The sequence below is a fragment of the Gekko japonicus genome, unplaced genomic scaffold, assembly GCF_001447785.1.
Source record: "Gekko japonicus isolate JY-2015 unplaced genomic scaffold, Gekko_japonicus_V1.1 scaffold834, whole genome shotgun sequence".
NCBI classification, from domain to species: domain Eukaryota; kingdom Metazoa; phylum Chordata; class Lepidosauria; order Squamata; family Gekkonidae; genus Gekko; species Gekko japonicus.
In genome coordinates, this window is record NW_015165855.1 from 594149 (window position 1) to 618189 (window position 24041).

The window sequence follows — 24041 nt, forward strand, 5'->3', positions numbered from 1 at the left end:
CTATACCTTGTCCGTGCTCTCCATCTCAGAATTTAAACTTTTTTCTCTATTATTAAGGATAGGCACACTAGATGTGTTGTTGCACAGAATATTGTCTGCAATCTGAACATTGGGAGTCAGGAAAGTGAACTCATTCTTCCTGGATTCTGAGGACAGGCACAGCTGGTAGGAATAAGGCAAAGTCCCATCTTCAAAGTTGGGTGGGAAGATGGCTCCAGCCTTTGAATGGGGAACAGGAGCAAAGCACTGCAGGAATTTGGGATTCCCTGATCTTCGAAGCTTCATCAGAATGGCCAGGATCACCGTCAAGAGGAACAAGAACGACATCACAGCCAAGGACAACACCAGGTAGAACTGCAGGTCAGACTGATAGTCTGGGCTACTGGACTGGTTCTTCATTTCTGGAAGGGCCTCCTGAAAGTTCTCAGCAAACACCAAGTTCAGCGTCACAGTGGCTGAGAGAGACGGCTGCCCATTATCCTTCACCAAGATGACCAGTTTCTGTTTCGCAGCCTCTTTCTCCACAAAGGCCCTTGCGGTCCTGATCTCACCAGTGTGAGAACCAACAGTGAAGAATCCTGGTTCAGTGGCTTGAATGACATGGTAGGAAAGCCAGGCGTTGTGTCCAGAATCAGCATCCACGGCCACCACCTTTGTGACCAGATATCCTGCCTCAGCAGAACGAGGTACCATCTCAAATAAGGCTGAGCCCTTGGCTTCTTGTGAAGGGGACAAGATCCATGGGCTGTTGTCATTCCGATCCATGATGAACACCCTCACTGTGACATTGCTGCTGAGAGGGGGAGAACCACCATCTTGAGCTTTCACTTGAAGCTGGAACTCTCTGAACTGTTCATAGTCAAAGGACCTCTGGGCATAGAGAGCTCCAGTCTCAGAGTTAATGGAGATGTATGAAGAGATGGGGAGCTCCTTGATGTTGCTGTGGAGGATGGAATATGTGATTCGTGAGTTTTGGTCCACGTCTGGGTCCAAGGATTTCACACTGAATATGGAAGCACCAGAAGGATTGTTTTCTGGCACAAAGATGGTGTAGGATGGTTTCTCAAAAGAAGGGGCATTGTCATTGATATCTGAAATAAGTAATGAGATGGTTTTATGTGTGGAGAGTGCAGGTGTCCCTTGGTCAGTAGCTGTGATTGTAATATTGTATTCAGAATGCTTTTCTCGGTCTAAAGGGCTGTCTGTCTGCAGCTTATAGTAATTATTAGAAGAGGGAATAATCTTGAAAGGTAAATGCTTTTCTAGGTTGCATGTAACTTTCCCATTGTCCCCTGTATCTTTGTCTTTTACATTGATCAAGGCAATTAATGTTCCAGGAAGGGAATCTTCAGGTACTGGACTAAACAGGGAAACAATATTCACCTCTGGGGAGTTGTCATTCTCATCAAGAACTGTTATTTCGATGTTGCAGTGGGTCACTAATCCTCCTCCATCTTTTGCTGCTGCTGTCATCGTATATTCTCTGGTTTCTTCAAAGTCCAATGGGCTTTTTAGAGTTATTGTGCCATTGATTGGATCCAGGCTGAATTTCTCCTGGCCATTCATTGGTACATTGATGAAATGGTATGTGATCTGGGCATTTGTACCTACATCATCATCAGAGGCCACAATTTGGAGCAGAAACGATCCAGTAGACATATTTTCCCTCAAAGTTGCCCTATAAAGTTCTTTTGAGAAAACAGGAAAATTGTCATTAGTGTCAGTGACATTAATCTGTATCTGCATGGTTCCAGTTTTTCTAGGTTCTCCACCATCAATGGCAAAAAGAGTCCACTGGAAGGACTGTTCCCTTTCACGATCCAACGTTTTCTGCAGTACTAACTCTGCAAATTTCTTCCCATCCTTACTCTCTCTAGCTTCTACACTGAAATATTGGTTGGGGTTGATCTGGTAATTCTGAAGAGAATTCATACCAATGTCTGGATCTTCAGCTCTCCCAAGAAGAAATCTTGTACCTAGGGCACTGGATTCACTGACTTCCAACTTGATGTTCTCATTTGCAAAATATGGTGCATTATCATTAATGTCTTGAATCACTACAGTGATATGAAAAATATTCAGAGGGTTTTCAACCACTACCTCAAAATTAACAAGACAAGGTATAGTTGTGTCACAAATCCCTTCCCTGTCTATTCTGTCGTTCACATAGAGTTTTCCATTCTCTGCACTGATCGTGAAATATTGCATATCATCCACAGAGACAGCATGTAGGTTACGCTGTGCTAGTTCTCTGGCATTCAGACCCAAGTCCTTGGCAAGGCTACCCACAATAGAACCCTTTGGCATCTCTTCGGGTATGGAATACTGAATCTGCTCTGAAGCAGCCCAGCTGCAGAAAGACAATAATGAGAGAAGCAGTACTTGCCTTCCCAGAGCCCGGCCATTCCCTTTGTGCTTCCTGTCCATCTGGATCCCAGACAAATTAGCTGTCTCTTTTCCCTCCGGTCAGATCAGATCCTCTTCAAGATGCAGGGAAGCTTAGGAAGAATAATCTGTCTTTCTTCTTAATTTGTACAAGCCACAAGACTTTTTTTGGGGGGGGGGCTCAGGAATGCTGTTCTGCCTTTGTGTTGGAGTTCCCCGGTCTGCACAGCACTGATAAAGCTATAGCAAATATCTGTGGCTTTCCAGCTTCCATTTAGGGATGATATTGGTCAACAGCGACACTCTGAGGCTCACCAGGAGAACTGCAATGGATGCTTGTTCATTTGAATAAAAATGTAACCAAGAAGGCAATTGATATTTTGGTGAATTACAAACAAACACTGAAGGAAATCTCTGCATTGTCATCCAGCTGTTTTCTCTGCCTGGAATATGGAATGCTGCTATTTATATCTGTTGTTTCCACTGTCATTCCAAAACGGTTCACTCGATCCCTACCTGTAATCTCACAAGTCAGCCAATTGCTACTTAGCCACAGACCTCCTAATAGTTCATGTTCAAGTTTAGTTTATTGTCTTAGCCATTGGCCATAACAACACAAAATAAATCTAAGCACAACAAACATTATACATCAATAATGTGCAGTAAGTCCTAGATCCAGTCTTATCTTTTTTGCTGCCAGTGGAAACAAAGCCATTCTGCTAGTAACATGTGCATCAATATCAGAGAGCAAGAAAACGGTCAAATCCTGCTCTGAAATTCTATTATACAGAGGTACAATAGGATAATTCGTGCCATGAACATCTCAGAATGTAATGCTCGACATCATCCACTTCACCCATACCACATAGGCATATTCTAGAGGCGGCAGGGGCACCCAGAAAGCAGCCAATACAAACCATTGAGGGTATGACGTGGAACCTTAGGGCAGTAAAAGCCCTTCTCAGCTCCAGAGTAGTTAGTTTCTCAAGATATACAGTCCTACAATGATCTCTTTTAAAGATCTTATACAAGGGGGCTGTACGGCAACTTACCACCACATGTCGGTTCAAAAGCCCATCCTTATTAAATACCCATTCCTTCAATTTAGACTTTTGGTTTTCATTTACCAATAAGTCATCGGGGATTGAGTAGTTCAATAAAATAGAGTTCAAGTAATCATCTAATCTTTTCAAGGATTTCAACAGCAATCCAAAACTTTGAACACCTAGAATACACAGACCTCCTATCTCTTTTCTGGGTGGTGCACAGATAGTTTCTTTAAGATATCAGAGTAAATCGTAAGCCCCACTATGGTAAATAATGGGATTCTCATGTTTGGAAGTTTATGTACACTTAGGCTGCCATTCTAAGAGCACTTTTCAAGGATTGGGCCTGACTAAATAGAACTGAGTAGGATTCTAAGAAGACCTGTTTAGGATTGCACTGCTAGTCCCTGATAGTCAACAGTGGAGGTAGAACTACATGTTAACCAAAGCACAGCAGCCCATGCCACCAATAACAGCAACCCATGCCAAACTATCCCCGCATCTGAAATGAAAAATGCCACTCAGTCACCACACTTCATGTTTTTCCATGTTTTTGGCTGCCACCGGAATGGGTAAATGCATTTGTTCCAGGTTGAGTAACCATTTCCTCATTACCTGACCGAAATTTTAAACCGAAAAGGCACTATTATTCCCTATTTCAATACGGAATGGGTGCAGTTTATACAGATGTCCTACGTTACTTCTACATTTCTCTTACATTCTCATTTCAGATCATCCAGAATTCACTAGCATCCATTGTGGGGTCACTTGTGCGGCCACGTAAAAATTAGGGATTCTATTGAATGTTACTGCCTTACTATTCTGGCTGAAAAATCCCTGCTTTGTTTTCATTTCTCCTTGTGCGAGTCAAAACCCTTAGGTAGGCCGGCCAGGTTTTTGCTATGGTGGGAGACCTCCTGGCAGCAGACTTTGACCCCCACTGCTGCTTGGTAGGGTGTCAGGGGAAAAAATAAGATGAAAATCACTGTTGGCGCAGCACTCTAGGATTCACCAGAAAGTCTATGATAGAGTTCTGGGATTGCCCCAGAAATGATGCCAGACTGCCATCATGATGGCACCCCCTAACCCCTGATGACCCAGTATCCTGCCAGCTGGCAACTCTGCCCCTGTCGCTCTACTTTTGTAGCATTGCTACCTTCCTCACAGCCCCCTTTCCCATTAAATTTATGCCATTTTTAATGTCATGTTTGTATCAGTTCAAGATAAATTGCATATGAATGGCATACAAATGTCAAACCACCACATTCAGATTGAGGACACCAGGCATGAAAACGAGCAAGATGAAAAGGAGCATAAAGATAGCACGCAAAAGAAAAAGGTGTGCCCATACATCCCTAAATGGTAAAAAAAATAAATACATACTGGCCTGATTTACCGGACTGGTCTTACTGAGATTATTATTATCATTAGTAGTAGTAATTGTAGTGTTCAAGAATGATTAAAAAAACAAGAAAAACATATATAAAACAATGGATATAAAACAATGGGCCCATTCCAGTCTGGTTTCCGCTCTGGCCATGAGACAGAGACAGCATTGGTCACCCTTACGGAGGACCTTCGTAGGCAGCTGGACTGAAGTGGGTCAGTGCTGCTGATATTGTTAGATCTTACAGCAGTGTTTGACATGGTCAGTCAGGATCTCTTGATCCACCACCTTGCTGACGTAGGAGTCCGTGGGACAGTCTTGAAGTGGCTGATCTCATTTCTCCAAGGGTGGGGACAGAGGGTGGTGCTGGGTGGGAGATGTCAACTAGAATGTGGAGTGCCTCAGGGGGAGATCCTATCCCTAATGCTGTTTAATATCTACATGCCCAGCTGGTTCAGAGTTTTGGGCTTGGGCATCACCAATATTATGATGATGACACCTAGCAATATCTGCTGATGGACGGCCGTCCAGACTTGCCCCCAAAAATCTGGCCAAGGGTTTGGAGGCTGTAGTGGGATGCTTGAGGCAAAGCCGGCTGAAGCTGAATCCAACTAAGATGGAGGTTCTGTGGCTGGGGTGTGTGTGTGTGACTCAGGATTGGGGAGTCAACTCCCAGCCCTTGACAGGGTGCCTTTGACACCAGCACCTACCATCAGGAATCTGGGGGTGATCTTGAACCGCACTATATCTATGGAGGCCCAGATTGCTAATGTTGTCCAGGGGGCATTTTTCCAACTGCACCAAGTCAGACATCTGGCCCCCTATCTGTCTCGACCTGACCTTGCCATAGAAATCCATGCAATGGTCACCTCCAGGCTGGATTACTGTAACTCGCTTTATGTAGGGCTACCCTTGAAATTGACCTGGAAGCTCCAACTGGTACAAAAAGTGGCAGCGCAGGTTCTTACAGGGACCCCATGGAGGGCGTACATACATCCAGTGCTGCGCGAACTGCATTGGCTGCCGGTTGAATACCAGATCAGATTCAATGTTTTGGGGCTTACCTTTAAAGCCCTTAATGTTCAGGGACCTACATACCTTTGGGAACTCCTCTCCCAGGTCATCTCCCAAATGGCGTTATGATCAGTGGCAGAGGTCGATTCGGGGGGGATCGCGGGGGATCACAGTTCCCCCTGGTGAGGTGCGGGGGGCGGGGCACACAACGAAGCCCCACTCCCTGCTTCCGGCCACCCCGCTTCCGGCCCTCATTCAGCCAGGAGGAGGCAGGAGAAGAGGGAGGGTAAGTTGCTTCCTCCCCGCCTCTCCCCACCCCTGCCTGCCTGGGGCCAGGGAGGGCTTTGGCGGGGCTTCCTCGCACTCCCGCCGGCCTTGCAGGTCCACCGCCGGGCCCCTCGTGTCAGGGGGTGTGGCATATGCTAATGAGTTATGCTAATGAGTTCCCCTAGCTCTTTTTCTACGAAACGACCCCTGATCAGCGGATAAGAACCCTCTGGTGGTCCCAGCCCAAAAGATATCCGGATAGCCTCGACCAGGGACAGGGCCTTCTCTGCCCTGACCCCAGCCTGGTGGAACTCTGTGTCGAGTGACATTTGTGGCCTGTCTGATCTATTAAAGTTTTGCAGGGCAGGTAAGGCAGAGATGTTCCGCCAGGCCTTTAATTGAGGCTAGTGACAGTTTCTTACATTTGCCTGGCACCATCCCCCCATGACTGAATGCCAGCATGACTATTTAAATGTTCTGAATGTTTTAAATATTGTGTTTTTATTGTTTCAACTTATTTTACACTGCATTGAACCAAAATGTTGTGAACTGCCCTGAGCCCCACGCTCTCGGGAAAGGGCATCAGAAAACAAACAACTAATTTAATAAATAAAATAAATACAGCATTATCTACTTTCTTATTAAAGAGCATTGCTCTGAGGTATTCAAACATTAAGTATCCTTCAGTAAAGCTGAAGCAATGAAAATCGCCAAATCTAGTAAGGATCAATTAGAAGCTAAGAGATTAAACTATATTGCTTGTAGGGGGAACTCATCTACATATGACTATACAAGTGGCCATTTACATTAACAGTCAAAATGTCTATAGTGAAAATAAACTTACCGTATCAGATTTATCCATCTCACAATTAAGGACATTTCCCTCACTGGCTGTCAAAAGGGCCTCAGACTTATTCTTAGAAGAAATGTTCTCTGCAGTTAGAACACTGCTTGCTGGAAAGGCATATTCCTGTATCCGGGATTCAGATGATAAGCAAAGTTGATAAGAATAAGGCAGTGTCCCCTCTTCATAGTTGGGTGGAAATATAATACCGTTGTTTGAGTGGGGGACGGGACCAAAGCACTGTAGGAATTTGGGATTTCCTGATCGTCGAAGCTTCATCAGAATGGCCAGAATCACCGTCAAGAGGAACAAGAAGGAGATCAAAGCCAAGGCCAGCACCAGATAGAACTGCAGATCAGACTGATAGTCAGGACTGATGGACTGGGTCTTCATTTCTGGAAGGGCCTCTTGGAAGTTCTCTGCAAACACCATGTTCAGAGTCACTGTAGCAGATAGTGATGGGTGCCCATTATCCTTCACTAAAATGACCACCCTCTGCTTCACAGCATCCCTTTCCAAAAATGTTCGGGATGTCCTGATCTCACCTGTATGGTGTCCAACTATGAAGAGCCCTGGCTCAGTGGCCTGAAGCAGGTGGTAGGAGAGCCAGGCATTGTGTCCAGAGTCAGCATCCACCGCTACCACCTTGGTCACCAGATAATCTGCATCGGCTGAACGGGGTATAATCTCAAACAAACCTGAACCTTCCACTCCTTTGGAAGGGTAGAGGATCTGAGGGCTGTTGTCATTCTGGTCCACAATAAACACTTCCACTGTGACATTGCTGCTGAGGGGAGGAGAACCTCCATCTTGGGCCTTCACTTGAAGTTGGAACTCCCTGAATTGTTCGTAGTCAAAGGAGCGCTGTGCATAAACAATCCCAGTCTCAGAGTTAATGGAGACATAAGAGGAGAGAGGCAGGTCCTCAATGTTGCAATGGTCTTCAGTGTAGAAAGAGGAGGTTTGCCTTGGTCTGTGGCTGTGATTGTGATATTATACTCAGGAGTATTTTCCCTGTCCAGCACACCATCTGTAAGCACCTTATAGTAGTTATTGGATGTTGAGATAATTTGAAATGGCAAATTACTTACTAAATGACAAACTACGTTTCCATTTTCTCCTGAATCTCTGTCTTTTACATGGATGAGAGCTACCAGAGTCCCAGATGTAGAATCTTCAGGTATTGGGCTGGAGGATGAGACCAGAAGGATTTCTGGGGCATTGTCATTCTCATCTACTATCTTTATTTCAACATTGCAGTGAGCCACTAATCCCCCTCCATCCTTGGCTTCTACAACTACAGAATATTTCTCCGCTTCCTCAAAGTCCAGTGTTTCCATAACTGTGATTGCCCCATCCTGTGGATTCAAATGGAATTTCTGGTGATCACTTTTATCAATACTGCTAAAGCTATAGATGATCTGGGCATTGGACCCTTCATCTCTGTCAGTGGCTTTTACCTGTACCAATGAAGATCCTTTTGGAGCATTTTCTTTCAGGTTGACCTTGTATACTTTTTGAGTGAAGACAGGTGGGTTGTCGTTGACATCAATTACATTTATCAAAATTTTGGCTGTCCCAGTTTTGGCAGGCTTCCCTCCATCTACAGCCAAAAGGGTTAAATGGAAACTACTTTCACTTTCCCGATCCAACTGTTTATTCAGCACCAGTTCAGCATATTTACTTCCATCTTCTCCCTCTCTAACTTCTAGAACAAAATAGTGGTTTTGGCTGAGCTGATAATTCTGGACAGAGTTCATCCCAATATCAGGATCTGCAGCTTTCCCAAGATGAAATGTGGCACCTGGTATAGAGAGTTCACTTGCCTCTATCTTGATATCTCCATTTAAGAATTGTGGAGCATTATCATTAATGTCCTGGACTGTTACAGTTACATGGAAAATATTCATAGGATTTTCAGTCATAATGTCAAAATTGATATGGCAGAGTGCATTTCCCCCACATATTTCCTCTCTATCAATCCTGCTATTTATATTTAGATTTCCATTTTTCACATTGACAGCAAAATATTGCTTTTTATCTAGAGCAAGGGCATGCAAATTGCGATTTTCTATTTCTCCAGTGTTCAGCCCCAAATCTTTGGCAAGATTCCCCACAATGGAACCCTTTTCCATTTCCTCTGGAATGGAATACCGAACCTGCTCTGAGGCAGTCTTGCTAATCAAAGACAATAGTAAGAGGAGACGTACTTGCCTTCTTACAGTCCTGCTGTAATCTTTGTGCCTGCTGTCCATCTGACTTAGTGAGAAATGGGCTTTATTCCTGTTTTGCATACTCCAATAAACTGAAGATTTCCAGTCTCCCTTCAGAATACAGACATCCACAGTAAGGAAGTATAAACCTTGATACTGGTTCCTGCCTATTCTGTCTAGCTTGCAGTATCTACCGTTTCTCAGCAAAAGCGTCTGGATGTCTCTTTGTTCTGCTACCTCCCCGGATCTGCAGTCTGTGACTGAACAGAGCACCAAAGATTAGCCAGTATGATTTCTACTTTGGCCAACAGCGCCACTCTGAGTCTCAGAGGGAGAATTGCAACTGTTCTCTTTATCAAGTGAAAAACATGGAAAGTCTATTTTACTTTGTTCATGCTTACCTGGCAAGCATTTCAGGAAGAGTATCCTATACATTTTTTTATTTGACTAATACTATAGCTGTATAATTTTTTAAGCACTTTTTATTGACAGGAGAAGCATCAACGCAAGTTCATTAGAATATTATTAGCAATAGAGAACAAGCAACAGTTCATTTCTGTCCTGTTCTACCCAGTGTCTGAGGAACTGATGTAAGAGACCTCCAATACTTGCAACTTTTTGTAGTAAATTAATGCAGTTCTTTACATACTTCAATGGTAATTTCATACATTGCACAGTAGCTTTGAAGCCAAGGGTACATTCAGTGATAAGCTCACCTCTGCAAATACATGTATGCCAATGGGTTTGGAGGCGGGCATTGAAAACTTGGATACATATGTCATCTGAGGCCTATACATAAAAGTCTGTGCACTTAAATGAGTCTTGATAACCCTAGTGGAAATAAGGATAACCTTTATGGAAAGCCGAAGACAACATATTTTATGGAAATTGCTAGAGTCAGTTAAGTAGCATAGGTCTGTAATAAAGTAAGCAGTGTTCAACTCTTTTCTCGACATGCAGTGAAAAATCACTCCAGATGAAAACTCACAAACAATAAATGTAGAATTCTCACTCTGTTTAAACGGTATTATTAGTAAACAGAACCCCACACCCTGTTTGGAATCTTTTAAAAAAGGCTTGTAATATCTATATAATGAGTATCTCATGGATGCTGAAAAATATTTTCTTTCACACAAAGCTTTTCCATCATCAACCGTTTAGAAAAGAAAGGCCAGGAATAAATAAATATACCCAAATTTGTTACTGAAAAAAAAAACAATTAAAATGATCCTCACTTCCTTGTTAAGATACTGACCCTACAAATGTCTGTCAAATTCACAGAAGTCCAAATTGTAAACACTGGGATCCTAGATTAATGTTGTGGAATACTGAAAGTAGAAGAAGGAGCACTTCTCAAGTCATCATGCATTAGTATTACTACACAATCTACACATTCAGAAAGAGTATGTGGCACAGCTCTCCCATGACTATACCATATCAAAATACAGGTGGGCAAATCTAAATGTCCTCAAGAAAAAAAATGTCCTGCACTTAGAATGTGTGAGGGAGGATTGTAAACTAGTACACTTTAATATGATAGCTTTACATGTGGAGGGAAGGAGACCACTTCAGTATGCAATCCCACCCCACTATCTGCAATGGTACAGTTAAGATCCATGTGCATTTTTCTGAGTATACAGGAGGGTCTTAAGTTCCGATACAGCCCCGTATGTATAAACATCCAGGGTCAGTGATTGGCATCTCCATTTTAAAAGGTTACACTACAGTAGGTGCCATAAATGTTCTGTTAACTGTAGGCCTTATGGGAACTTGTATGAACATCTTTTGAGCTTTTATTTTCTCAGCATTTGATAACACAATGATTGATTTGTGAGCTCTCATCTGAAAAGAATAATGTGCAAGGCAGTATAAAAGTTCTGCTTTTGATATGAGCTCTGTAATGGCTTATCTGCATACGGAAGTCATTACTTAGGTACAAGGTGTAGAAAGAAATGGAGCAGTTATCAAATATTGGATATAGATGCTGAACTAGGCATAGGAGACTCGGACAATGTGTGCATTGTATTCATATTTCCCCTTAAGCAGCTCATGTTGAAAGAGAGGTTGTCATAGTCCTTTAATGTCAATGCAACCCAGCTTCACCACACCCTGCCAGAAGTCTTGCAACTGCAGAGCCACACAAGAATAATGGCTCCGATTTCCTGGCCTCATTCACGGAGCAAATGCCTCAAGTGGAACAAAAACAGAGGATATTTTATGAATGTGATGAAACATGAAGGCTAAACCAATGTTTTTTCTGAAGAAAACTTCCCAAAATGAGAACCATACTACTAAAAGCAAATATTTCCATTTCAGTTGTGGTAAGGAGTTACTAGGCTGTTATAGCCTGATCTCATCAGATCTACGTGGAAGGGAGACCTCCAAGGAAGAGTCTGTAGAGGAAGACACTAGTAAATCGCCTCTGCTTCTTACTTGACTTGAAAGCCCCTTTCTGGAGTTACCATAAGTTGACCGCAATTTGAGAGCTATTTACATTGACCAGCTGTTACTAAGTGACTTATCATCATCATCATCATCATCATCATCATCATCATCATCATCATCATTTAATTGCCCTATCACAGCTTACACCGGGCTCTGGGTGATGTGAAAATGCACCACCACCCCCAAAAAAATTGAAAAGGAAGCTTACCTTGTCACTGTCTTCCAAGTTAGAATTTAAATAGTTTCCTCCATCACCCGTGAAAGGTACACCAGACTTATTACTGCAGAGAACATTCTCTGCAATCTGAACGTTGGGAGCTAAGAAAGTGAACTCATTCTTCCTGGATTCTGAGGACAGGCACAGCTGGTAGGAATAAGGCAAAGTCCCATCTTCAAAGTTGGGTGGGAAGATGGCTCCAGCATTTGAATGAGGAACAGGAGCAAAGCACTGAAGGAACTTGGGATTCCCTGATCGTCGAAGCTTCATCAGAATGGCCAGGATCACCGTCAAGAGGAACAAGAATGACATCAAAGCCAGGGCCAGCACCAGGTAGAACTGCAGGTCTGACTGATAGTCAGGACTGATGGACTGGGTCTTCATTTCTGGAAGGGCCTCCTGAAAGTTCTCAGCAAACACCAAGTTCAGAGTCACGGTGGCTGAGAGAGACGGCTGGCCATTATCCTTCACCAAGACGACCAGTTTCTGTTTTGCAGCATCTTACTCCACAAAGGCCCTTGCTGTCCTGATTTCTCCAGTGTGAGAACCAACAGTGAAGAATCCTGGTTCAGTGGCTTGAATGACATGGTAGGAAAGCCAGGCGTTGTGTCCAGAATCAGCATCCACGGCCACCACCTTTGTGACCAGATATCCTGCCTCAGCAGAACGAGGTACCATCTCAAATAAGGCTGAGCCCTTGGCTTCTTGTGAAGGGGACAAGATCCATGGGCTGTTGTCATTCCGATCCAGAATGAACACCCTCACTGTGACATTGCTGCTGAGAGGGGGAGAACCACCATCTTGGGCCCTCACTTGAAGCTGGAACTCTCTGAACTGTTCGTAGTCAAAGGACCTCTGGGCATGGAGAGCACCAGTCTGAGAGTTAATGGAGATATACGAAGAGATGGGGAGCTCCTCAATGTTACTGTGGAGAATGGAATATGTGATTCGTGAATTTTTATCTACATCTGGGTCTAAGGCTTTGACTGTGAAAACAGAAGCACCAGAGGGATTGTTTTCTGGAATATAGATAGTATAGGAAGATTTCTCAAAAGTAGGGGCATTGTCATTGATATCCGAAATAAGTAGTGAGATGGTTTTCTGTGTAGAGAGTGGAGGTGTCCCTTGGTCAGTAGCAGTGATTGTGATATTGTAACCTGGTGTTCTTTCTCTGTCCAGAGGTCTGTCCAAAACGAGTTTATAGAAATTATTAGATGACGATAGAATTTTAAAGGGCAAATCGTTTTGTATGCTGCAAGTAACCTTACCATTATCTCCAGTATCTTTGTCATTTACATTGATCAGAGCAATAAGAGTTCCAGAAAGGGAATCTTCAGGTATTGGGCTGAACAGAGAGGCTAAGCTCACTTCCGGTGAATTATCATTCTCATCAAGAATGCTTATGTCAACTTTGCAATGAGTTACCAGTCCTCCACCATCTTTTGCTGCAACTGTCATAGTATATTCATTTGTTTCTTCAAAGTCCAAAAGCCCCACAAGAAGAATTGTGCCACTGATTGGATCCAGGCTGAATTTCTCTTGGCCATCTGCTTCTAAATTGCTAAAATGGTATCTGATTTGGGCATTTGTACCTTCATCATTATCAGAAGCTGCAACTTGGAGAACAGAAGACCCAAGAGGTGCTTTCTCTTGTAAGCTGACTTTATAGGACTCTTGACTAAAGATGGGTGGGTTGTCATTGACATCAGTGACATTCACCCATATTTGAGTGGTGCCAGTTTTTATAGGTTCACCCCCATCCATGGCTGTTAGGATCAAGTGGATGGTATGTTCATTTTCCCGATCCAGTGGTTTCTGTAGTATTAAATCTGCAAATTTATTTCCATCCTGACTGTCTTTAATTTCCAAGCTAAAATACTGATTGAGACTCAGCTGGTAATTCTGCACAGAGTTCCTTCCAATGTCAGGATCTTCGGCTTTCCCAAGAAGAAATCTGGTGCCTGGTAATGTTAGTTCACTCGTCTCCAAGTAGATATTGCCTCTGAGGAACTGTGGTGCATGATCATTAATGTCCTGAATTGCCACAGTTATGTGAAAAACATTGAGAGGGTTTTCTATCACTGCCTCAAAATTTACAAGGCAAAGTGGATTCTTGCCACAAATTCCCTCCCTGTCTATTCTGTCATTCACATAGAGGTTTCCATTCTCTGCATTGATACTGAAATACTGCATTTTAGTCACAGAGACAGCATGCAGATTGTGTTTAGTTAGTTCTCTAGCATTCAGTCCCAAATCCTTGGCCAGATTCCCCACAACAGAACCCTTCGGTATCTCTTCAGGCACTGAATACCGAACCGGCTCTGAAGCAGCCCAGCAGCACAAAGACAATAAGGAGAGAAGCAGTACTTGCCTTCGGTGTGCCTGGCCATTTTCTCTCTGCCTTCTCTCCATACAGCTTTCAATAAACGAGCAGTCTCCTTTTCCTCTCCAGATCAGATCAAATTCTCTTCTGGGTGCAGTCAATCACAGGATGGAAGAATCTTGCCTTGAAGCTCAATTTTCACAGGCCATCCCTGGTTTTGTTTTCGCTTCTCAGCAGGATTGTTGCGTCCCTGTTCTCTGCAGTTTCTCCAATAGATACAGCATTGTTTGAAGCAATCATATGCTAAGGATGCATCAGACACTTTTGGGCTGCCATGTTGGCCAACAGTGACACACTGAGGTTCAAACAGAGAACTGCAAGAGTTGCTTTCTTGTCCACTTAAAGAAAAAACAACTGGATTTGATCTTAGGGGGGGAATCGTTGGAAAGCTTCTGTTGTTTTAACGATTCATTCCCTCTGTCTACATCAGGGTTTTTTTTAAATGCAATGATTGTGATATTCTCTGATACCCCACTTTTATCCCATTATTATTTTTTGTTCTAATTCTACTGGCATGGGGTATTGCACCTGTTACTTCCATGTTGATTTCAGAGGAGCTCACAGCGTACCAGACTTCTTAACTGATCCTAGTTCTCCTGTCCCTCCTCAACTCATATAGTGCACAAATAGCTTTCCTAATGAAACAAAGTAAATTATAGTGAAGCAGAATAAACAGAGCCTCAGTATGGAAGACTTTCTGATATATGGTTTTCTATCTGGAAGATTTTTGGGAAGAGTTATGCAGGAGAATTTGATCATGTGAGCTCCCACATGATGAGACCAGATGTATGATGACTCTTGTTGTGCAAATGAAAAACAAAAATGACTAATGGAACATTTGTTTTTGTGGTTCCCGAAGTGACTCTGTGCAGAGTGACTGCTGATTCTTGTGCAAATGACTCTGTGCATCTGAGTAGTGCTCCTGGAAGGTGATGGCACTGTGGCCAAGCTTTAAGATGGGCGAGAAGGCACTGGAGACATATTGTCCATTTCTGCAATGGCAAGGAGAATATTCACCATTTTATTCACTGCAGCTTCTGAGGGTGAAATATACAGTAAAGTATAGTACATGAAACATAAAATTAAGCAAATTCCGGAGCATGACGGAAGACAGGTGTTGGGTGTTACAAGTAAAAACACTTCAGTATTCACAGGGTTAATGATGTTTGTTAAGTCACATGTTTGTTTGTAACCAATCTGCTTAGACAACAGGATGCCCGGGAACTTTGGAGCTAATTTGCTACTCTGATTGGAAACCAAGGTGTCAAGTTTTTAGCATACTTGTTTCTCCTCCTCGTTCTTTGTTCTGACTAGAGAAGGAGATGCCATTCGGCTCTTCCCGTTTTACCCTTTAGCTGCAAGGCTGTAGACATACTAGCTCTTTCTTATTTTCTATCCTGTGTACCTTTTCCCATGTTAGGTTTATAGTAAACTTTTATATTTTAATACACATCATGGTCTCTTAATACTCTGCTGATGTATCCAAAGAATCCCAACAACAGGAGAGCCTGGCATTATGTGGTCCATGGGGTTGCGAAGAGTCGGACTCGACTGTGCGACTGAATAACAACAACAATAGTAAACTGCAAAGATGTAGACCAGAGAAATATTCTCATTCTCAAGTGGTAGAATCTTCCATTTATCATCTTCCACAAACCTCCTTTCTTCGAAGTTTAGAAGAAAAGGGTTATACAAAGATGTGCTTTAGATATGAGATCTCAGAAGGTACGAGTTCTTAGGGAAATGCTGGACTACATGTCCGCAATGGGAGAGGTACATGTATAAGTATATGGCAAACACACCACCACCAAAGAAACCCCAGCACAATACTGAATTAAAAAATCACTAAGATGGAAGGCTTCAATATTTATTTAGTCCAATGTGCTTCAAAATTTACTTAGTCCAATCTACCACAATAAACCACAAGGCGAGACAATCCCTTCACCAAGCCTTCATTATCCTTGCAACCAAAGATCACCAAGTGGAAAAAGGATGACCTGTGGAAAGGTACCTGAAAAGAAAATTATTCCAGAAACATCAAGCCAAAGAAACAAGCTCCGTATTCCAATGAAAGGCAAATTTCTCATGAATTGGGATAAAAAATCCCCTTTCCAACAACAGAAATGAATTAGTTATTGGCCAAAATTTAAACCTACCTACATAATCATTCCCAACAAAATATAGTAGCTACAATTCAACACAGTGTTAAGCATGTTTCAGTCTGTAGATTTCAATGGGCTTAAGTGTGCTGAACTCTATTGCATTGTAGACACTAGGAGCAACTTACTATCAAATTAGCTCTCTGGTAATCTCTGAGGCGCTCCAGGGTGGAATCCTTGAATACAAAAGTCTAAAAAAAACAGAAACTGAAAGATGTCCTTTGGTAATGTAGCCAGCTCAGCCCTGAACTGAAAATTCGTTGAGGAAATTTATTACAACATTTTAATGTATCTAATAGTTCCAAGCCCTTATTCTATTTTCTAACCAACAGTCAGGTATACAATCTGTACATATCTGGTTAAGCCTTCCTTAACCTCTCCTTCCTCTAACATTGTCTCTATTTTTATTAATATCAATAATTATTATATAGCACCATGAGTCTTGAAGGACTTGAAGGAAAAGAGAGGGAGAGATTCTGGGATGGATTTCTAGGTGCAAGGGGCATTATCCAAGGAGAAATGGGTGGAGTTGTTGGGAAGTCAAATGGAGACTATTAAACATTTGAGAGTGGTATAGAGCAGCAAGACTCATGGAAAGAGATATTATATACATGTTACCTCCTCCACCATATTTTGATGTCTAACATAGACCTCCCGCAGACCTCAAAGTCTCTTGCCTCAAATCAGTTCAGTAAACAGCCATGTGCATCCTTTTGTGCCAGAAGAGCTTGCCATATAATTTAACAGAAGATAAGACTGCAACACGCAGGTACTGGAGTTCATATGGAGATCTAGACTGGAGCCTCAAAGTGTCATTACAGGCTCCTAATCTTCCTTTCCAAGCCGAAAAGGCCAGTCTTTTGCCCACATGTTTGTACATGTTCCACCCTAAATTAATTCATCGAACATCATTGATCAGCCATGTTTCTGCACAGCATTCCCAAAGGGTCATTTTAGTGTGAGGTATAGACAACTGGGGCACGGGAGCCAGATGTGTGCATCTGATCACACTCATTTGATCCAGAGGGGAGGAGTGGCTATGTCAGGCCAAACTGCTCATGTGATCGAACCCAAAGTAGTTTCATCGATATTTTGTAACATGGTGTTAATACTGCCACATGCTTCAAAACCTCAATTTGTGCTAGAAGCTTCACTTCTACAGCCTCCACTCCAGCTTCAATCACTCCTGCTCAGTTTCTTTCCAATGAAATGGCATCCTAAAAGCAGGTGTTTTGTGTAACCTCCTCCCTACCTTCCTGAGTGAGCTCTTCCAAGGGAAGAGCCACAATGGCCCCTGCCACACGGGCAGGAAACTGCAGAGGAGAAGTGTGGCTGTTTGCCCCGGGGCAAACTAACATGCAGTAAAGCGATCAGACCTACTGTGGAGGTTCTGTGGAGGTACTGTGGAGGTTCCATGGCAAGGGAGAGGTGCCGATCACAACACACGCCTGCGCGCAATGAAGAAGCGCGCGGCGCGGCGAACTGGTTTTCTTTTTTTGTGTACACTACGAATGCGCATGCTCCGTTGGGTGCGTGTGCGCATCCACGGAGACGTGGGAAAAAAAAAACCCTTTTCCGCAAGGGGACATGGGCGGGCGCCGGATACCACCGGAAACGCGATCAGACGCCCGCCCTTGCCCCGCAGTTTCTGGAAACTAGTACCTCCAAGGTACTAGTTTTTTGCTGCGCTTTTTCGGCAGGAAGCCTCAGTTGTGCCACGGAAGCGCTACGCTTCCCAGATGTGCTGGTGAGATCGCGACCGGAAACTCCGCTTGTCTTCTGTATCTCTTGCGTGGCTAATGTTGCGTGTGACCGCAGCCAATGTTTGGCTTCAAAGAGCTACCATGGCTGCGGTCACACGGAGCAGTAGCCACGCAAGAGAGATGGAAGACCGGCGGAGTTTCCAGGCGCGATCTCACCGGCACATCTGGGAAGCGTAGTGCTTCCGCGGCACAACCGAGGCTTCCCGTCGAAGCTGCGCAGCAAAAAACTAGTACCTCGGAGGTACTAGTTTCCGGAAACTGCGGGGCAAGGGCGGGCGTCTGATCGCGTTTCCGGTGGCATCCGGTGCCCGCCCATGTCCCCTTGTGGAAAAGGGTTTTTTTTCCCCAAGTCTCCGTGGATGCGCACACGCACCCAACGGAGCATGTGCATTCGTAGTGTACACAAAAAAGGAAAACCAGTTCGCCGCGCCGCGCGCTTCTTCATTGCGTGCAGGCGTGTGTTGTGATCGGCACCTCTCCCTATCCACGGAAGCTCCACAGTACCTCCACAGAACCTCCACAGTAGGTCTGATCGCTTTACTGCATGTTAGTTTGCCTCGGGGCAAACAGCCACACTTCTCCTCCGCAGTTTCCTGCCCGTGTGACCGGGGCCCATGTTTGGCTTCCTCCAGATCAGAGAGCACTGGAAATGTAAGCATTTTTGTAGTACTTGCTTTATTTACAAACATGCAAGTTGAGCATTTGAATCAACATTCCTATAATGCAGCAGAACCATTAACCTACATTAGATTCCGACTGAAATCCTGCACCCTAAATTGCTCCACTCACTATCCAGTCTAATCTGCCCACCGCATCCACTGCTGCCTTCCAATGCTTGCTGGTAAAGGAAAACTTTCCCTTCTCCCAATACCTGCCAGGGAACCATCACACAAACTATAACTGAATGTCGTAACAAACAGCGTTAAATCTTTACTAATCTTCTTCTTCCTTTTATCCAGTGTCTTACCCTTCTCACCATGTATATCTTGATAGAAACTATTTGGGCCTTTGAGAAACAATTTCCTATGCAGAAAAGTGTCAAACTAAATTTTAAAGAACCAAGACCTATTACCATCTCTGTCCAGATCAGGCATTATTTACCCCCAAATAGGCTTCAATGCTATTTGGTGAGATTAATTCCTCCAAATTTACTTTATGATTGAAAAAAATTAAAAATGCACATTCTTTGGGTTTTTTATGTTATGTAACAAAAGAGACCATAACAAATTTTAACCCTGGGAACTGGCATTCAAAAACATGCTGCTTCTGAACATGTTGGTTCCATTCAGTTATCACTAGGAGTGACTGATAGACCTGTCTCTGTGAATTTATCTAATATTCTTCATAGGTGTGCACTTGTACCTTATAAATTTCACACAATGCCCTCGATAGTTCTAAGAAGACATTGCCTAAGAACCAGTCATAACCATGATAGGGAAAGCAATTAAGCATTTGACTCTCTATTTGCCCAACAGTTGCGAAAATCAATCTGGTATCACAGAAAGGTTGATTTTGACACATGATCATGTCTTACTTCTTTGGGGGGGGGATCCTGAAGTTTCAAAGTTCTTTGTTTTATAGCACTTATGGAGAATATCAGACACAAGCTACTTGCAGGCAAATGAAGCCATTGATTAGACAAGGGGAATGATTACACTGGTCTGCTGGACAGAAACTGTTTTAATGTTCTTCAGCCATAGTCAGGATGTTTGCATGACTGATTTTCATGTCTTAATCTGTTTCATGTAATTTAGCGGTGCCATCCAAAGCAGAGTTACCCCTGACTATATCCATTGAAGTCAATGTACTTCTTAGGAAAAGTACAGCTCTTACACTGTAAGTCTCCTTGAAATAGCCTGATTTATTTATTATTTTCTCTGTGGACATAGGATATGTAGATTGCATATTTAAATTTTTCTTGTTGTTTCCTTTCTGTACTTTGTAAATCCCTATGGGGTAATGCATAAAAAGGCATTCTTTCAAGTAGTGGCTAAAGTTTGAACGATGAAATTCCTTGATCAAATCTAATCACAACCACAAATTCACTGGTGGCCTCAGACAAGCATCGTGTCTCAGTCCTTAGCCTATAATGGGAATCACAGGAGGACCCACCCTGGCACAGCAGTTCACTGCCCAAAAGGTTAGATACAAAAGTTAGAAGTAAACTTGTAATTTTTTTACCCCGCTCTTCTTCACAGCAACTCAGAATTTGGGTTACTAAGGCCCTGTTCACACGAGACGTTTTGGGCCGGGAGAGGGACGGATCGGGGCCGCAGCAAACGGGCGCGATCCCACAGCAACATCTGGGAATTGTGCTGCGCTCATTCCCAGCCCGTTCCCAATCCGCCCCTCCTGGCCAAACCCCGCAGCAAAAAAGAACCACCTACCTAAGTGGTTCTTTCTGAAAGGCCGCATCACTGCTGGCCGTGGGATCGCCGGCGCATCCTTCCGCCGGCACATCCCCGGCCATACTGCGCATGCTCGAGCATGCGCAGTTCGGCAGCCTCCCTCTCCCAATCGTCTCTTCCTCCCCGGCATCTGATCGTGCCGGGGAGCAACGGCGCCGCGGCTCAGGGGATCATGGGATCCCGCCGCGGTGTCTCTTTTTTGGTGTGGCTTTTAAAAGCCACACTTTGGCCAGTGTTTTCCCTGCCGTGTGGCAGGGGCCAAAGATAAATGTATGTGAACCACATTGAATATTTGTTTTGTACTATATAAATATAAAGAATAACCACAAAACAATAATATGACAAGATATCAAATTAATTCTTCATATTGGTGCTGCTTTAACATTCACATTGGGTTTTTGTTGTTGTTGTTTGGCATCTCTAAGCAGTCAAGATGTGCTCACTTTTATATACCATTTATATTAAACTATATAGTACCCTCCTCGACCTCTCACTATTATTGTCCAGAAGCAGGCCAAAGCAAAATAACTTTTCTGATTGTCTCAGTTCCCTAGTGGGATCTTTCTCTCTGACCACCACAACTCTCTCTTATCTTCACATATACCTTTGATCCAAAATCTTCACTGATTACAATAGAATTACTCTGAGCCATTAAAATTGTAATAAATATTTAGCAAAGCTGAGACAAAGATATAGATTAGACACAGCTAAGATCAATTCAGGGAAGCTGAAATTAAAATACATAAATTGCCTATATGGAGATTTCAGATTCAACCTTAAAGTTACCAGTGCTGGGTCAGGAAATTCCTGGAGATTTGGGAGTGGAATCTGGGGTGAGTGGAGTTTGGAGAAGGGAAGAAGCTAAGTGGAGATGCACTGCCATAGAGTCTGCTCTCCAAAGCTGCCATTTTCATCATGGAAACTAATTTACTGTAGTTTGGAGCTCAACTGTAATTCTGGGTAAACTCTAGGCCCCACCAAGAGGTTGGTAACCGTACTCAACATCATTATATATATATTTTTTTCAATTCCAATGACAACATAAAAAGTGGAGCAAGTACTGCTCAAAATAAAACTCACCTTATCAGCTTTATCTGTCTCAGAACTGAGGATATTTACCTCATTGGCTGTCAAAAGTGCCTCAGGTTTATTCATAGAAGAAATGTTCTCTGCAGTTAGAACACTGCTTGGTGGAAAGGCATATTCCTGTATCCGGGATTCAGATGATAAGCAAAGTTGATAAGAATAAGGCAGTGTCCCCTCTTCATAGTTGGGTGGAAATACGACGCCATTGTTTGAGTGGGGGATGGGACCAAAACACTGAAGGAATTTGGGATTTCCTGATCGTCGAAGCTTCATCAGAATGGCCAGAATCACCGTCAAGAGGAACAGGAATGAGATCAAAGCCAAGGCCAGCACCAGATAGAACTGCAGATCAGACTGATAGTCAGGACTGAAGGACTGGGTCTTCATTTCAGGAAGGGCCTCTTGGAAGTTCTCTGCAAACACCAGGTTCAGCGTCACTGTAGCAGATAACGATGGGTGCCCATTATCCTTCACTAAGATGACTGCCCTCTGCTTCACAGCATCCCTTTCTAAAAATGTTCGGGATGTCCTGATCTCACCTGTATGGTGTCCAATTGTGAAGAGCCCTGGCTCAGTGGCCTGAAGCAGGTGGTAAGAAAGCCAGGCATTGTGTCCAGAGTCAGCATCCACCGCTACCACCTTGGTCACCAGATAATCTGCATCAGCTGAACGAGGGATCATCTCAAACAAGGCTGAGCCTTCCACTCCTTTGGAAGGGTAGAGGATCTGAGGGGTGTTGTCATTCTGGTCCATAATAAACACTTTCACTGTGACATTGCTGCTGAGGGGAGGAGAGCCTCCATCTTGGGCCTTCACTTGAAGTTGGAACTCCCTGAATTGTTCGTAGTCAAAGGAACGCTGTGCATAAATGACTCCAGTCTCAGAGTTAATGGAGACATAAGAGGAGAGAGGCAGGTCCTCAATGTTACTCTTTTGGATGGAGTAAAGGATTCGTGCATTGCGATCCAGATCTGGGTCAGAGGCTTTGACCCTGAAAATGGAGGAGCCTGAAGGATTGTTCTCTGGCACATATGTTATGTAGTAAGTTTTCTCAAAAGCTGGAGGATTGTCATTGATGTCTGAAATGCTTAGTGAGATGGTTTTGTGTGTACTGAGAGAGGGAGTGCCTTTGTCTGTGGCTGTGATTGTGATATTATATTCTGGGGTGCTTTCTCTGTCCAATGAACCATCTGTAAATAACTTATAGTAGTTGTTAGATGTCGGAACTATTTGAAATGGCAAATTCTCTTGTAAATGGCAAGTAATTTTTCCATTTTCTCCAGAGTCCCTGTCATTTACATTGATAAGTGCTACCAAAGTTCCTGATACCGAATCTTCTGATACTGGGTTGGACAAAGAGGCAAGAAGAATTTCTGGAGCATTATCATTCTCATCTATTATTTTTATTTCAACATTACACTGAGCCACTAATCCACCTCCATCTTTGGCTTCTACTGCTACAGAATATTTTTCGGTTTCCTCAAAGTTTAAAGTCTCCATAACTGTAATTGTCCCAACTTGTGGATCCAAAGAAAATTTCTGATGAGTACTTTTAGCAATGTTGCTGAAACTGTAAGTGATCTGGGCATTGGACCCTTCATCTCTGTCAGTGGCTTTCACCTGCACCACCGAAGATCCTTTGGGGGTATTTTCTTTCAAGCTGACCTTGTATACTTTTTGAGTGAACACAGGTGGGTTGTCATTGGCATCAATTACATTTATCAAAATTTTGGCTGTCCCAGTTTTGGCAGGCTTCCCTCCATCTACAGCCAAAAGGGTTAAATGGAAACTACTTTCACTTTCCCGATCCAACTGTTTATTCAGCACCAGTTCAGCATATTTACTTCCATCTTCTCCCTCTCTAACTTCTAGAACAAAATAGTGGTTTTGGCTGAGCTGATAATTCTGGACAGAGTTCATTCCAATATCAGGATCTTCAGCTTTCCCAAGGAGAAATATGGTACCTGGTAAGGTTGATTCACTTGCCTCTATTTTGATATCTCCATTTAATAAATGTGGTGTATTATCATTAATGTCCTGAATCTCCACATTTATGTGGAAAATATTCATAGGGTCTTCAACCACAGCTTCAAAACTGATATGGCAGAGTGCATTCCCCCCACATATTTCCTCTCTATCAATCCTGCTGTTTACATGCAGATTCCAATTTTCTTCACTAATAGCAAAATACTGCTTTTTGCCTAGAGCTAGGACATGCAGATTGCGATCTGCTATTTCTCCAGTGTTCAGTCCCAAATCTTTGGCAAGATTCCCCACAACAGAACCCTTTTCCATTTCCTCTGGAATGGAATACCGAACGTGCTCTGAAGTAGCCTTGCAGAACAAAGAAATTAATAAGAGGAAGTGTACTTGCCTTTTTACCAATCTGGTGTCATCTTGGTGTCTGTTATCCATTCCACTTGC

The 24041-nt window shown here is 43.3% G+C and overlaps 2 protein-coding genes and 2 pseudogenes across 2 annotated transcripts; all 4 read right to left on the reverse strand.

The window, feature by feature from the left end:
* LOC107110368 (protocadherin gamma-B1-like) lies at window positions 1–2427 on the reverse strand. The gene has a single exon (XM_015411149.1). It carries the CDS (start codon window positions 2425–2427, stop codon window positions 1–3), a length of 2427 nt encoding a protein of 808 aa, XP_015266635.1.
* A 1529-nt stretch (window positions 2428–3956) lies between these two features.
* LOC107110369 lies at window positions 3957–9198 on the reverse strand (annotated as a pseudogene).
* Window positions 9199–10872: 1674 nt separating this feature from the next.
* On the reverse strand, window positions 10873–14742 carry LOC107110370 (annotated as a pseudogene).
* Window positions 14743–15152: 410 nt separating this feature from the next.
* Window positions 15153–24032, reverse strand: LOC107110371 (protocadherin gamma-B5-like). The gene is made up of 4 exons (XM_015411150.1): window positions 21612–24032; window positions 16489–16551; window positions 16113–16212; window positions 15153–15238 (listed from the first exon to the last, which is right to left on the reverse strand). The coding sequence occupies exons 1-4, from the start codon at window positions 24030–24032 to the stop codon at window positions 15153–15155; spliced, it is 2670 nt and encodes an 889-aa protein (XP_015266636.1).
* Window positions 24033–24041: the final 9 nt, after the last annotated feature.

What these genes read in the sequence shown, in the direction of transcription:
- LOC107110368 (XM_015411149.1), bottom strand. Translation starts at nt 2,427, where the DNA reads ATGGACAGGAAGCACAAAGGGAATGGCCGGGCTCTGGGAAGGCAAGTA.
- LOC107110371 (XM_015411150.1), bottom strand. Translation starts at nt 24,032, where the DNA reads ATGGATAACAGACACCAAGATGACACCAGATTGGTAAAAAGGCAAGTA. An exon ending in ACCAGAGAGCTAATTTGATA is followed by an intron (nt 16,213 to 16,488) that starts GTAAGTTGCTCC and finishes TTTTCTTTTCAG; the next exon opens with GTACCTTTCCACAGGTCATC. An exon ending in TCGCCTTGTGGTTTATTGTG is followed by an intron (nt 15,239 to 16,112) that starts GTAGATTGGACT and finishes TTTCACCCTCAG; the next exon opens with AAGCTGCAGTGAATAAAATG.